Below are 14,429 nucleotides of genomic sequence, written 5' to 3'. Positions count from 1 at the left end.
CAGCAACCTTTTTTAATAGAACAACAAGACTTTCAATCGCATAAAATTTCAATACTTTTTTAGACAACTTCGTATACGTAGTGATCTGGTGGAAAGTGCCATCCAAAATTTGAACAACTCGACCCAAGAACTCACGCGTGAAAACTAAGTTGTTGTTTTTTTATGTAAATGCAAGTTTTTGGTTTTAGGCTTGTTACCAAAGAAAAAACATTCCATTCAATTCAACAAATGGTAGTTAGCAATGAAATGCATGTATAGTGAGCCATATCAGAGAAATAGATTAATTTTCAAAAAGAACATTTTAATCACCCTTTTTTTTAAAACAATGAGGTACCTTCTTTTTGGACTGCCATTTTGAAGAAGAGGACACTACCGAGGGGCTGTAGCATTAAGTGGGGTCTAGTATTTCTATGATGAGTTATGGGAGAGATCAAACAGAGGACAAGGGCTAAGGAAGTGCATTGGAACGCCTTCCACTGTCAGTGGCTTCCTTCTCTCCAAACCTGTGTGCGTGCTTGAGAAACTGTTACATTATCCCTTTGCTTCTCTGCAAGCAAAGGGTTATAGCGTACTTATCAAAATGACTACAGCCAAATTTCTAAATTAAGTTTTTTATAGAATTCTTTAGAAAGTTTGGAGACGATACTTACCAAAAATATGAACTATTCCTGACAGATATTCCAAATGGGCTGAGCTTAAAATGGAATCTGTAGATTTAAAAAAAATGGTACATACCTTCGTAAAGGTATGAGGACTAACATAGCAGATGAAACTGTACGTACTATATTATACGTAAATTTTCGACAGAATATGACATCCTCAATGATCGCCCGCGATTATTACCAAAATAGGGTCACAATAGCGCAAATGAAGCCGCACAAGCGGCCAATTCACCTTGGTGATTAATTCATGTGTAATCACATGTCACCACTGTAAACTAAACCCACGTTAAGTTTACCGCGGCCTTTTTTACTATGAGAAATGGCTTTTATCATGGTGTGTGCAACCGGGCACCTATTCTATATACATGCGTTCAATCAACTAACCTAGCCTGGGTGCGTCAATGAACAGATTCGAAATCAGAATTTTTAGTTGAGAATCTTTTAGCTTAAGGGCATTTCCATCATGCGGTATTTGACAAACGGTTACCATGACAATTAACTGAGTCACGTTGTGACCAACTGGTTTACTTTCGAAAATCCAATGAACCATGTATTTCTTCTCGCTTCGTAACCAAAAGTGACGACGATTCATAACAGATGTTTCCTGCGCTGCCTTGAGTTACGTAAAAAGTTCTTTATTATCTAAGTGGAGAGGATAATCCGCAAGATTTCTAGTATTTGCGAAAGACCACAGTATCAGTGTTTGAACAATGGCAAGGATTCATTTGTTGGCGGTATTGATCCTAATACAGCTTGTACAAGCAATTATCATATATGGTAGGTGTAATTTTGGTCGTTTGCCTTTTTGATTTTCCTTCTTTTCAAAACATTTTCTTAAAGCTATGGTAAAGAGAGTTTTTGTGATCTGTCCAATCAGCTGCCACAGCAAGAGAACCTAGCTGCACGCTGCAAATTGGACTTAAAACTTAAGAAAAGACAAATTTCGTTAGGGCATGAAGCGTCCATGTCTCACCCAACTGAGAGAAAAACTGAATGAATTAAACAGATCAGGCAATTAAAGGAACGATGGTCAGCTTATTACTTGCTTTCAATACACCATTCAGCATTTTAGGCATGGTACTTACCTCAATGGTTTAGTGTATTATAGTGATATTACGCGCGTGCTGAGCATTTCAGACAATGATATTTAATGGCTTCTGAAATAGCAGGAAACGCACATTTTTAATAATAAATCAATACAATTTCGTAGCCTTGGCATAGCTATTAAGAAATAAGTTGTAGGGATAATCCAAAAAGTAAAAAATCAGCGAATTAATACAAGTGATGCTGGATTTCCTCACAATCCTAAATGTTAAAACGAGATTGTGTAATTCTATTTCCTTTATTCTCGCGCATTTTCAGTCTTTCCTGGCGTGAAAATACCGGACATGAAAGGTTTCTCTTGCCTTAATGATAGTTCTTCAAGTTGCTGATGACACCATTTTATTTTCCTTCATCATTGCCTACATGTACCAAGGACAAAGTTGCCATAGCAACATACTGAGAGACAAATATTTATCTCAGTTTTCTAGGTTTCTAAAGAAAACGAATCTCTGATCCTTCGATGCACTTCGCAAAGCATAAAACAGCTCGACTTTATCACTGAGACTGTTACAGCCAAAAACGAAAGCAGTGGTGGGGTGAAGGAGAGAAAAGTTCTGGTTGGTGGCTGAAAAACCGAAAAAATTCCTGCAAGGGAAAATGTCTGTAAAAAGATTCATGCAAAGAAAACCTCAGGTTAAATGCAATAAAAAGATTCATGCCTAAATGGACCTCAGGTTAAATTTTGCCATCGTGCGTGCATCGTGCTTGCATGATAATCTTGCACGAGCAGCCGATAAACGCGCATCGAGCCTGAATTCCATTGATCGTGCATAGATAGTTCCCTCATAGAGCTCATACAATGATATTCAAATTTTAACAGCAACCTTTTTAAAACAACCAGACTTTTTCCATCGCATACAATTTTCAATACTTTTTGAGACAGTTTCCTAGTGATCCGGTGGATATAGCGCTATCCAAAGTTTGAACAACTCGACCCTAGTACTCATGAGTGAAAAGTGAGTTGTTGTTTTTTATGTAAATGCAAGTTTTTAGTTTAAAATTTATTAGTACAATGAGGTACCTTCTTTTTGCACTGCTATTTTGGAGAAGAAGACACTACCGAGGAGCTGTAGCACTAAGTGGGGTCTAGTATTTCTATGATGAGTTATGGGAGAGATCAAATAGAGGACAAGGGCTAAGGAAGTGAATTGGAAAGACTTCCACTCCCAGTGGCTTCCTTCTCTCCCACTGTGTGTACGTGCTTGAGGAACTGTTACATTATCCCTTTGCTTCCCTCCAAGCAAAGAGTTAGAACGTACTTATCAAAATGATTTTTAATAAAGACAAATTCTTAAATTAAGTTTTCTGATAGAAATCTTTACGAATTTTGGAAATAGTACTTAATATGTAATCTAAGTTAGAATTCTATTTGAGTGTTACAGTGTATGTACTGTATATTTCATGACTTATAGTTTCTAGACACCAACTTTGTATCAAAACATCCCATATGAATATACTATATATAAAAGTGTATTCGTCTATACCACCGATTTACATATTTTTCATTATAAATCACTATTTACTCTTAAAACCTCCCTCAGTATTACATTTATTTAAATAAAAATTATTTTCAAAGTATTGTAATCATAGCAAAATAAACCTCTATTTGCAGGTGGTATACCAGTTGGCTGTTTACAAGCGTGTCTGAACAATTGGAGAAACAAATCCAGTCAGTTGCCAACACAAGAACTTGAGTCAGCGGCGACCGAGTTCAATCTATCGCCCTAAGCCATTTTCTGCCAAGTTGCTTACAGAAACAACACAGTTTACTCGGTCTTCTTGTATCAAAAAAATAAATTATGCTACGATCTATTTTGTGAACTTGTAATGAAGGTCACAAAAGGTTGAAAGATGCCAGAAAACGAAATTGCGCTACCCTCTTTATCAATTTAAATTTTATGAAACCTTTGTGTTCTATACTACACATAGTTGATGCTCAAGTACATAAGTCAAGTTACAACCTTAGGCAGCTGTTATAATACTGAATTAACTTTCCTTTTTTCGTTATCGATTTTTCCACTCTCACTTTACCGAATAAGGTCATTTATACCAGCTGAAGTAAGTTTTAATAGCCCATTTTACAGTTACAGTTGGAAACAAGGCTGGAGTTGATCTTGTTTTGATACAACCTTTCTTGGTTTATTATGTACATCATGTTGTTGTTACGCTAACTAGATATAGTATTTCATGTTGTTGTTACACTAACTGGTATTTCTAATGCAAAATTTGCATTAGAAAAGGAAGAAGGTTTGTATCAAAACAAGGTTAACCTCAGCCTCACCTTTACTCTAAGGCTAGGACACCAAGCCCACAACTGTAAAATGGACTACTGTTCAGTACAGAAGTACCTTATTGTCCAGTCGTGCTGTGCATCTCATGATCTTATTTTCTTCCCGTAAAGGTCGTGGACGTGAACACTGTGTCCCAGTAAAGATGTATCCAAATGCCATAAAACTCACTAAGAACTGTTTACTTTTTTAGGTACGACCAATGCTGTGGAAACGGTGTGTGTGTGCTCAACAATGACTATTTTCCCCAGTCCCTCTGTTAGCAAGTCACCCAGTATTTTAATGAGTCCAAGTACATCTGTCAGAGTGTCACCCAGTACATCAACTAGTGTTTTAGCAAGTCCTTCAGTTGGTACGTCAACCAGTGTGTCACCAAGTACGTCAACTAGTATCTCAACCAGTGTGTTACCCAGTACATCAACTAGTGTCTCAGTAGGTCCCTTAGTCAGTACCAGTATGTCACCCAGTACCAGTGCGTCAGTCAGTGTTTCACCCAGTGTCTCCACCAGTGTCTCAACAATTGTTTCAGCCAGTACATCAACCAGCGTCTCAGTCAGTGCGTCTGTTAGTACGTCACCTAGTGTCTCAACCAGTGCCAGTACGTCAGCCAGTGTCTCAACCAGTGCCAGCACGTCAGCCAGTGTCTCACCCAGTGACTCACCTAGTGTCTCAACCAGTGCCAGTACGTCAGCCAGTGTCTCAACTAGTGTCTCAGTCAGTGCATCTGTTAGTACGTCACCTAGTGTCTCAACCAGTGCCAGTACGTCAGCCAGTGTCTCAACCAGCGTCTCAGTCAGTGCATCTGTTAGTACGTCACCTAGTGTCTCAACCAGTGCCAGTACGTCAGCCAGTGTCTCAACCAGTGCCAGCACGTCAGCCAGTGTCTCACCCAGTGACTCACCTAGTGTCTCAACCAGTGCCAGTACGTCAGCCAGTGTCTCAACTAGTGTCTCAGTCAGTGCATCTGTTAGTACGTCACCTAGTGTCTCAACCAGTGCCAGTACGTCAGCCAGTGTCTCAACCAGCGTCTCAGTCAGTGCATCTGTTAGTATGTCACCTAGTGTCTCAACCAGTGCCAGTACGTCAGCCAGTGTCTCAATCAGTGCCAGTACGTCAGCCAGTGTCTCACCCAGTGACTCACCTAGTGTCTCCACCAGTGCCTATTCGTCACCCACTGTTCCGCCAAACAGTGTCTCACCTAGTACATCAGTCAGTACCTCGGCTACATCAGTCAGCATGTCACCCAGTACCTCAACTAGAGTCTCAACCAGTGCCTCGCCAAGTACATCAGTTGGTACCTCGGCTAGTCCGTCGACAAATACATCAGTCAGCATGTCACCCAGTACTTCAACCAGGGTCTCAGCATCTACATCTGTCCGTACATCAGCAAGCGTGTCACCCAGTACCTCCACTAACATATTAACCACTGTGGTTTGTCGTTGTTACGTGCCCAGCAGTACTGTGAATGCACCGCCATCTAGTTCTGTACCATCCACATCAGGTAGGTTGTTTGACTTGTTTATCATGGTTCCCAAGACATGTGTAATTTTCGAAAGATTCCTTTATGTTTCTCACTTTAAGAATATTTTTATCCATATTCGATCTGGCTTTTAAGTTTTATCCTTGAGTATTTAGTCTCCCTTGCAGCCTTTTTTGTTAGTGTCGTCACGCAACGCTCCTAGGAACAAGACGGGAGGAGTGTTGCGTGACGACACAAAAAACGGCTGCGAGGGAGAGTATTGAGTATTGGGGTGATACAAATTTTGAAATCCCTTATGAATCAGCTGAATACCACTTATGAGAAGTTGCATCACTCATCAGTGATGAGAAAGAACGTAAATTGCTCGGTGATTAGTTTTTTCTTTAAAATAAAACAATAGCGTTTATGTTCGCCATGTTTTGAGCCCGACTCAGACTTATTTTAGCTGGAGCCGCTAGGTGAGGGTTAAAAAAATAAGAAAGACGAAAGAGCAAGAGGTGGTTAACGCCCTAATCAGGTACCATGAAGGGAGAATCGCTGAATGCAAAAAAGCTTAAGCGGCAAAAGAGAGCGATACTGAACCAAGGAACTGTAAACAAGAAATCAAAGGACAATAAGAACACTTATGAGCAAAATGTAAAAGAGGTAGCAGAAAACATCTGAAAAGAATACCTGTCCACTTACTGAGTTCAACTTACATAACATTAGGGTGTACAAGAAACCAACAAACTATCAAAATCAGCCAGTAAAAAGCGTAAAGCACACGAAACCTCAAAAACACAAGCTTGTAAAAGGGCACAGTTAGAAAGAAACAGGGGGCACATAAAAAATATCTCCAGCCAAAACATAACAGACCATGAAATAACTTTACTCACTAATATAAAGGGTTGCAATTTATACCCACACCATTAACAAAAGAACAACATATCAGGCGTCGACTTCTTCAAGATTTTGTGCAGTTTACAAGAAGAATGCGCCCAAATATATCTTTCAAGGATAGCAAAACAAACCCGGCACATCCTTGCCACGTAAAATCAAACTGGATGCCACAATTTCAACCCTCAGTTGCTCTTGAGAGTTATCTTGAAGAGGTTAAATTACAACTGGCAGAAATTAGACATTCCAAATCCGACCCCGGCTAGGCGGGTTACCCCACCTTGAAACGTTTACATGGCAAAATTTGACCCCGGCTGAGAGGGTTACCCGGTCTGGTAGACCGGGCTACCCGCCTTGGCGGGTCACCCCACCTATCATGTAAACATGATCCAAGTAAAATTAGAGATTATATGGACAGGCGGGTTAGCCCACCTAAGCGGGTTACCTCACCTACCTGGGGTCCCCCACCTCCATGTAAACAGGCCCTGAATGGCAAAAAATTATCTTCAAACACATGGGACAACGATGGGAACAAATGTCGATGTTGCTTTCGCAAATATCTTCACAACGACAGTAGAAACAGAGCTATTAAACAACAACAACAATAACGAGCTTTATTTGCATGACCATACAAGCACAAGTAGTATTGCAAAAGCTATTTTTAGGAATCAAAATTACAACACAGGGCAATTACGTTACTTTGATAATAATCTGTCACGAACATCAAAACAAGCTGAAATATATTTTATGAATTGTATATTGGTAAAGTAATTAGAAGAGTTCATCAGTTCATTGATCAAACCGTTTTTAGGTAACTGTAACTGGGTAATATTTGGAATCAGTCTTGACTTTATAGTAAAATTTATTCCTAATCATAGAGTATGTAGGACATTGAAAAAAAAAGTGAACTTCGTCTTCTATAACATTGCATCCACGAAAAGGGCAATGCCTATTATCCTTCGTAGTTTGATTGTATCTGCCTATTTCTATCATAAGTTTGTGATTGCTTATTCGTAGTTTTACTTAAGCCCTTCCTGCCAGCTGTTCCTCTTGTTAAGTCTAAGTAACTAGAAAAGGTATGATCGGTTTAAAAAATCTATAAAATTCAAGTTTTTGAGAATGTTGAAGGTTGTTTTGCTAATATGAGATATATTTCTGTTTCATTGACCTTACCTAGCTTTTTGCCATAGCTATATCCAATAAATCAGGTTTAAAGGCAGGAAGCTTAAAAGTATTCTGACATGTTCATTAAATGAGAGTAGAAGCCATTTTTGCCATTACAGTGTAAGTCGAATGACATTAAAAAAGCTTGTTTGACGAGGATTCCTCATCTTTAGAATGTATATACAAAATGTATTTGAGAATTTTTTGATTGATAGTGGTATTTAAAGGAAAACGACCAAGCTCTGCTCTACAAGCTACATTAGAAGCTTTGTTGTTTACCTCCAAGTATCGTTTACAAAATTGAAGGTGTTCCTTCTCGATTTGTGAGCCATCCCAGGTCTTAAAATCTGGTTTGGCATACACACCCCAAATTCCACTGTTATATGTTAGAGTAGGGGGCATCATAGTATCAAATATGTTACAGGCGAGAGCTGCTTTTAGTTTGCTAAGATTCGTGTGTCGTCTCAAGCTGAAGAGGGCATGAAGAGGTTTCTCCATGAGATGTTCACGTGACACTGAAAAATTTCCCGATGAGGACATTCGAGTTCCTAAGTAAGTGTATTCTTGTACAACATCAATTATTTGACTATCTATGAGAAAGTGAAAATCAGCATTTTTTCTCGCACGTTTCTGAAAAATCATAATTTCTGTTTTCTTTGGATTGATTTTCATCATCCATGAAGTACAGAAAGAAGATAGTTTATCGAGGCAATTTTGTAGTCCTGTTTTCGATCGTGATAAAATGATTAAATCGTCTGCATATAACAGAGAATTTAGTTTTGAACCGTTTGGCATAACAAAACAATCAGATAATGTATTTTCAAATGCGAAAGGTAGGTCGTTAATATAAAGATTAAAAAACACTGGTCGTAAGATACAGCCTTGCCGCCACCTCTCGCATAACGGAATGATCGCGTTTGTTTTTGGGCAATTTTAATTGAGCAGGAACAGTTGTGACTTAAGCTTTTAGTTAAGTTATAAAAAGAACTACCAAGATCAATTTGCAGCAGCTTATTCAAGAGACCGTCATGCCAGACCGAATCAAAAGCTTTTTGGAAATCTACAAAACAAGCATAGATCTTTTCGTTGTGATTATGAACGTACTTATCTATCAAGAGAGAGTGAAGACTTGGTCTGCTGTTCGGTTATTCGGTAAAAAGCTAATTTGAGATTTGTGGAGTATATTCAAAGAAACAATAAACTAAAGTGCAATAATGACAATATGTTGGAAAATATATAAAGAAGACGTCTTCGCCCGGGGCAGGTACTCCCTTGTATAGGCTATGTGGGTATGTGCGGCTCCTGATGGTATGGTTTTTTAGCCGTTTTGGTCTGAAACAGGGTATCAATTTTGACCATTTTGGTCTGAAATAGGACATGGTTTGTGCACTCTAGTCTTGACTTGGGTATGGTTTTTTAGAAGAAGCTACTTCTTCGTCATTAGGCGATAAGACCATTTCCCTTTTAATCTTTACGCTAACCGTGTACGTGCCGTAACAGTACAGTTTTGTATCCTACTTAGTAAAAGTGTATAAACATTTCCCTTAAAATTGGTCTGACCTCGGGAAACTGATTATAAGGCAGGTCTGAAATAGGGTATCAAATTTTTGATTAGGTCTGAAATATGGTAGGGAAAATCACAGATTTTGGTCTGAAATAGTTTAAGGGTTTCAGGAATCGTGCCGCACACCCCCACCCCATTTTTCTCGAAGTGCCCCCCCCCCCCCGGACCGGAAAAGAACAAATAACACACTTAATTGAACAAGCAAATAATCATCACGCTACTGTTAAATTCACAGCAGAAATCTCTGAGAAGGAAGTCACATTTCTGGATACAATTGTGTACAAAGGGAAAAGGTTTAACAGTACGTCAATTCTCGACGTAAGAACACATTTTAAGCCAACTGAAACATTTCAATATACATATTTCTCATCTTGCCACCCATTAGGGAGGGGTTAAGAAAGGCTTTATAAAAGGCGAAGCCCTGCGGCTACAAGAACAAATGCCTCAAAAGAAAACTTTCAAAAATGACTAGAAAAATTTCAAAAGCACCTTAGAGAGAAGGGATATCCACAGAATTTAATAACTCTAACTCACTCTAAAATACACTTTTAAAACAGGAAAGAGGCACTCCAACAAAAACTTTCAAGAGGAAAAACCATTTTGCCCTTTGTCACCCAATATCAACCATCAGTTCCTAGTCTTAAAAACATTCTTATGAAACACTGCCAACTGATAGCGAACCAAACAATTCTTAGACAGATCTACGAAGAACCTCCAATTATATCGTACAAACGAGGAAGGTCTCTGAAGGATATACCCGTAAAAGCTAAACTCTGAGAATTAAAAGCTATAAACACGTGAGTGGAAGGCGTGAGTCAGGCTTGTCAACCCCTTATGATATTGCGGTATCTTTTCCTAGCATTTAGGGTATTAAACCAAGAAATGAAAGAAGTTATGTGTTACTGTTCACTGAATCACAGTCTTTATCGCCAATACCAGTTAATTTGTTTTTCAGAATCATTATTAACTCTTGGCCCCTCCCATAAAACGAGATTATGATGCCTTTCAAGGGAGCACCTACATCAGTGTTTTTCTGTAGCGGAGTAGCCTCAAGCGTAATACAGCAGACACTTATAATCATGTTTGTATGCTTGTTTGTTTCTTTAAGGTAGAACTGTGGTATACGAGCCCGTAGATGGGCAATGCCAAAACGTATGCTGCGACGGGCCTGGAGGCCCTATTAAACTCATACAGAACTGCAGTCCGTCTAGCGAATGTCAAGGATTTTCACCCGAAGAAAAAGAAGAGGATGGGCACTGCCCTGGTGAAGAGAAAGGCACTTGTCAATGTAACAAAGGTGACCGTCTTACACAAAGCATGTATTTGACACCATTTGCTGCTGTTTTTTGACTATGGCTTTAGAATAACTTTGGCTACCCCAAACGGATACATTTATGAAGAAGTGCATGAGTTTATTTTGTAGTGGGGCGTGGACTTTTCTTTCTTTTAGCAATAGGGTGATAACCTTTTTAAGCAACTGAATCAAGGCTAAAAATATTATAAAATTTAAGGTTAAAGGAAGAGAAGAACTTTTACTATAATTTCAGGCTCCTGTATTTGCGAAAGCTACGCTAAAGAACAAACCGTACTTACGTTTAACTAAAAGACTCTTATAATGACCCTTGAAACAACCACAAATATAAACAAATAAATGTGTGAGCACACCATAATGCGTGCTTTTAAACCACTGAGAAGTTACACTTTCAACGCGGTTAAGTTGCGCGGATTAATCATTTTAAAAGATTTGGTTTGGCAGTTCAACGGCGGGAGAGTTCCACGTTAAAAACTTTTCTTCGTTTTATTCTGTGGTGCCTCTTCTCTTTTTCTATACGTTTGCGAATGGTAACCAGCCCTTTTAATTTGGAGTATGCTCATCATCACCGACGTTGCTAAATAACAGCCTTACCTACCCGATCTTAGCCTGCGAATAATCGTTTCATTTCAAGTAGTGGTGATGGGTGAAGCGATCCGTAAGAGAACACGCGAGGGAGCGGTAAAGATTTTCCTTCCTACCCCCTGACGCTCATGTCTCCTTTTGCGTGCTGTTTGATTGTTGACTCACGATATATCTCCAAATGGAGAACTTGCTCGCTGGCTAACTCCTAAATTCAATCCACAAAAAGATACATTTTTTCCAGTTGTGTTCATAGTTTCAATTTTACCATTTAATCGACAGCCTGTTCCCTTCATTCTCCAAGTTTCGCCGTCCTCGCTGTGATAACGTTGGTATGGATGTTCAGGTAAGTGAGATTATGCAATGAGCAAGTTACAATAATGTTTTCTACTTCGAAAAATATTGAAAAATATCAGAGAACGAAAATGACATATTGCTCTTGATAACAATGAAAACTGGTACACATGTACTAAGATATTCTAGTTATAAGCCAAGACAAGGAATGACAGCATGCGTATCGTTTTCCAGTGGTCTTATTAAAAAATAACCTTATTCGTTCTGTGCTCAACGTACTCATTGCTTTCATAAAACTAAAGCACGTGTCTCTTTCATCAACAGGATCACAGTATGTTAAAATAACCGAAGGAGAAAACAAAGGTTCAGAATTCACCGTCCTGTCTGCAACTGTTGAGCTATCACAAGGAAAAGCAACTCACGCTGTTCGAAACTAGTTTTGTAAAATCGCCATGATTTCTAATCATCTTGAGTGTGATGAAAGTAGAAAAGAGCAGAAAACAGCACTGATACTCTCGGTCATCGTGTGCCACATGGGTTTGTATGCATGAAAAGGGCATGCCAACTCAGAAGGCTCCATATTTCCTTATAATGATGATAATAAGGACCATTATCCTGTCCTGTCTACTATCATAAATACACCTACGACTACCCTCTGCACAAGTTAGAGGACAAAGTTGTTTTCTTTTCTCTGTTGACATAAGAAACCAATCACAAAGCTCATTTCCACGCTTTGTGATTGGTTTGCTTCTTCCGCTTCTGCTTCCGACTTCTACATCCCAGTTTCCACTTGATTGTAAGCGATGGAGTCGTGGAGTAGTAAGGTCCGTACAGAACGCTGTTTTCGAAGAAAATGCTGTATTTCCAAGCTAGGGACTCATGGAGTGCGGACTCACTATGTCAAACTACTTAACAGGTTTTCTGAACTGACAGTTTCTAAATTGTTGATAACGAAAACGTTTCTTTTAGTTAAAGTTCTTTGGAAGGTTTTTCTTTTTTCTCTCTACTGTCCAACTCTTATCCGCTGAGTGTAAGTTTGGTTTACACTTGCGATTTCTGATTATTTATCAGTATAATCTATTTCAGTATAGAGGATGTCTTTGAATTCTGCTTCATTCGAATACATCATCTTTTCTTCGATGCTTAGATCAAAGTTACTTTTATGGAACAATAATCGTCGCAAGTTTACACCTGAATAAACGATAACAATAACAATTTATCCAACAAGACATTTAGCTTAAAATTGTATTACAAGGAACGACTGAAATTGCATGTTTAAACTATCACCTTTTTGTTTGAACCAGAGGTATCAAAAATTGAATAGTTACCTCCATGAGCCGTTGATGCAGAGAAGGGCACTTCTGACTAAATCAATGGATGTAAGTAAGTAGCTGTCTGTACACTCCCTTACGTGTATCCGTTTAGCGAAGTATCAAACCTAAAATGAAGCATTCTCTCGCCCCATGTAAGGAAATTCAAGACAGTCTTGGATTCTGATTTTCAGGAACTGGATTCGCGATTCTCTGTCAACGGAAATTGGATTCCGGATTCCAATCGTTAGTCGGATTCCGGATTCCTTGAGCTGTATTCCAAAATTTCAAAGTCCGGGATTCCGGATCCCACGAGCAAAAATTTCAGGATTCTGGAATCCGAATTCCCTTACATGGGGCGAATTCTCTAAGTACTTGTTTGATTCCTGCACAGCCGTTTAATTCCTTTCTTTCTTTTCTGATTTTAATATGCCTTCTAACATCCGACGGAAATAAAAAAATAAGCTAGAAGATATAAAGTACAGGTTCCGGTTCCTGGAAAGCCACTTATCGCTAATCCAAGATTAAATATGGCTAATCGCGGAATAAATTTCATCCCACGATTAGATTCTGTTCCTGAAAGCACGATTAAGAATAATCTAGGAGTAAACTACGTGGTAAATTTAACCCATCTAGCGAGTGCGATTAACTCACTAATCAGGAGAAAAAGTTTGTCAAAACAAAAAAAATGGCTGACTTACTGTTTCACAAAAACGCGAAAGAAAGTTCCAACATCGAGAAATTGGTCTCGACCAACTAACAGTCGAAGAATTTCCCAGCAGATATAGGTATGACCAAGTATATCTAGTAGGAATCCTAAAAGACGATCTCCAAAGGCAGACGACAAGAAACCGTGCGATGTTCCCTATTTTTCGCTCCAATTTTCGCGCCATATCTTTTTTAGAAGCAGCCAAGCAGGCGGTCGAAAAACTCGTTAAACCAGATTTTTTAGTACTAATCTGGGATAATTTCGCTGTCAGGAACAACTTTTTAACCCACAATTAGTTATCCGGGGAATAAAAAATTTAATCGTGGATTAACTGTTAATCGTAGGATAGATTAATCGGCTTTTCAGGAACCCGGGCCAGGAATAGATACTTGTTAAAAACTAACTAAAATAGGACCGTTGGCAATGTTCTCCTCTGTTGTCGTCTTTATCAGTTGATATCGGTCTGCCGCTTTTCCGACTCTTTTTTCCAATGCCAACTCACATTACAATGCAATAGTGTACTTTCAATTAAACCAAAACTTGTCAAGTCAAGCACGCAATACGCTGACAATAATACAATACGCCAAGCCAAGGTTTTCCCAATATTAAATGTATCAGTCTTCATCTCCTCCAGCTTTTAAACCATCCGTAATCGTTGATAGCCTGCAATCACTTCTGTGCTGTTTTTGTACAATATCAAACTAATACTTTGAGGTTCCCATCAATACAAAGATAATTATTTACATTAAGGTAAAAGAGGGCTCCCTTAACAAGGAACAAACCCTTGGTTGCCAACTCCCACTTTAGGGTGTCTTTGGGCATGCGGAACGTGTAGCGTGTGTCTTGCTAAGTATTAAATAATGTCAATAAATATTTTCAGTTATGATTCTTAGGTGTGTGTATTCATGGTGATTTTATTTATATAATAAACCAGAAGAGTCGTAATAGGAAAGCGAATTCAGATATAAAAGTAGAATTCCTCTTTTAAAGAGGTGGTCGCTGTAGTAGACTTTTTAGACTAGGGACAGTAACTTAAATACTTATTTATAGCGTGTGCAAATAAATTTTCAGAAATCTTAATGTA

The 14,429-nt window shown here is 38.7% G+C and overlaps 1 protein-coding gene across 2 annotated transcripts; it reads left to right on the top strand.

The window, feature by feature from the left end:
* Positions 1 to 1,233: 1,233 nt before the first annotated feature.
* On the top strand, positions 1,234 to 14,429 carry LOC140928034 (uncharacterized). 2 transcript variants are annotated; one of them, XM_073377753.1, is made up of 6 exons: positions 1,234 to 1,439; positions 4,248 to 4,672; positions 4,703 to 5,559; positions 10,251 to 10,435; positions 11,315 to 11,378; positions 11,651 to 14,429. In XM_073377753.1, the coding sequence occupies exons 1-6, from the start codon at positions 1,373 to 1,375 to the stop codon at positions 11,664 to 11,666; spliced, it is 1,614 nt and encodes a 537-aa protein (XP_073233854.1). In that variant the 5' UTR covers positions 1,234 to 1,372; the 3' UTR covers positions 11,667 to 14,429. The 2 variants fall into 2 exon arrangements, with proteins under 2 accessions (XP_073233854.1, XP_073233853.1); XM_073377752.1 differs by having other exon boundaries at positions 4,248 to 5,559.

This window comes from Porites lutea, chromosome 2, assembly GCF_958299795.1.
Source record: "Porites lutea chromosome 2, jaPorLute2.1, whole genome shotgun sequence".
NCBI classification, from domain to species: domain Eukaryota; kingdom Metazoa; phylum Cnidaria; class Anthozoa; order Scleractinia; family Poritidae; genus Porites; species Porites lutea.
The sequence above is the reverse complement of the archived record's forward strand: the minus strand, read 5'-3'. Positions and strand labels throughout refer to the sequence as shown.

Coding starts and splice junctions, on each gene's coding strand:
- LOC140928034 (XM_073377752.1), top strand. CDS start 1,373: ATGGCAAGGATTCATTTGTTGGCGGTATTGATCCTAATACAGCTTGTA. Junction 1,440..4,247: donor ACAAGCAATTATCATATATG/GTAGGTGTAATT, acceptor TTACTTTTTTAG/GTACGACCAATGCTGTGGAA. Junction 10,436..11,314: donor CACTTGTCAATGTAACAAAG/GTGACCGTCTTA, acceptor TTTAATCGACAG/CCTGTTCCCTTCATTCTCCA.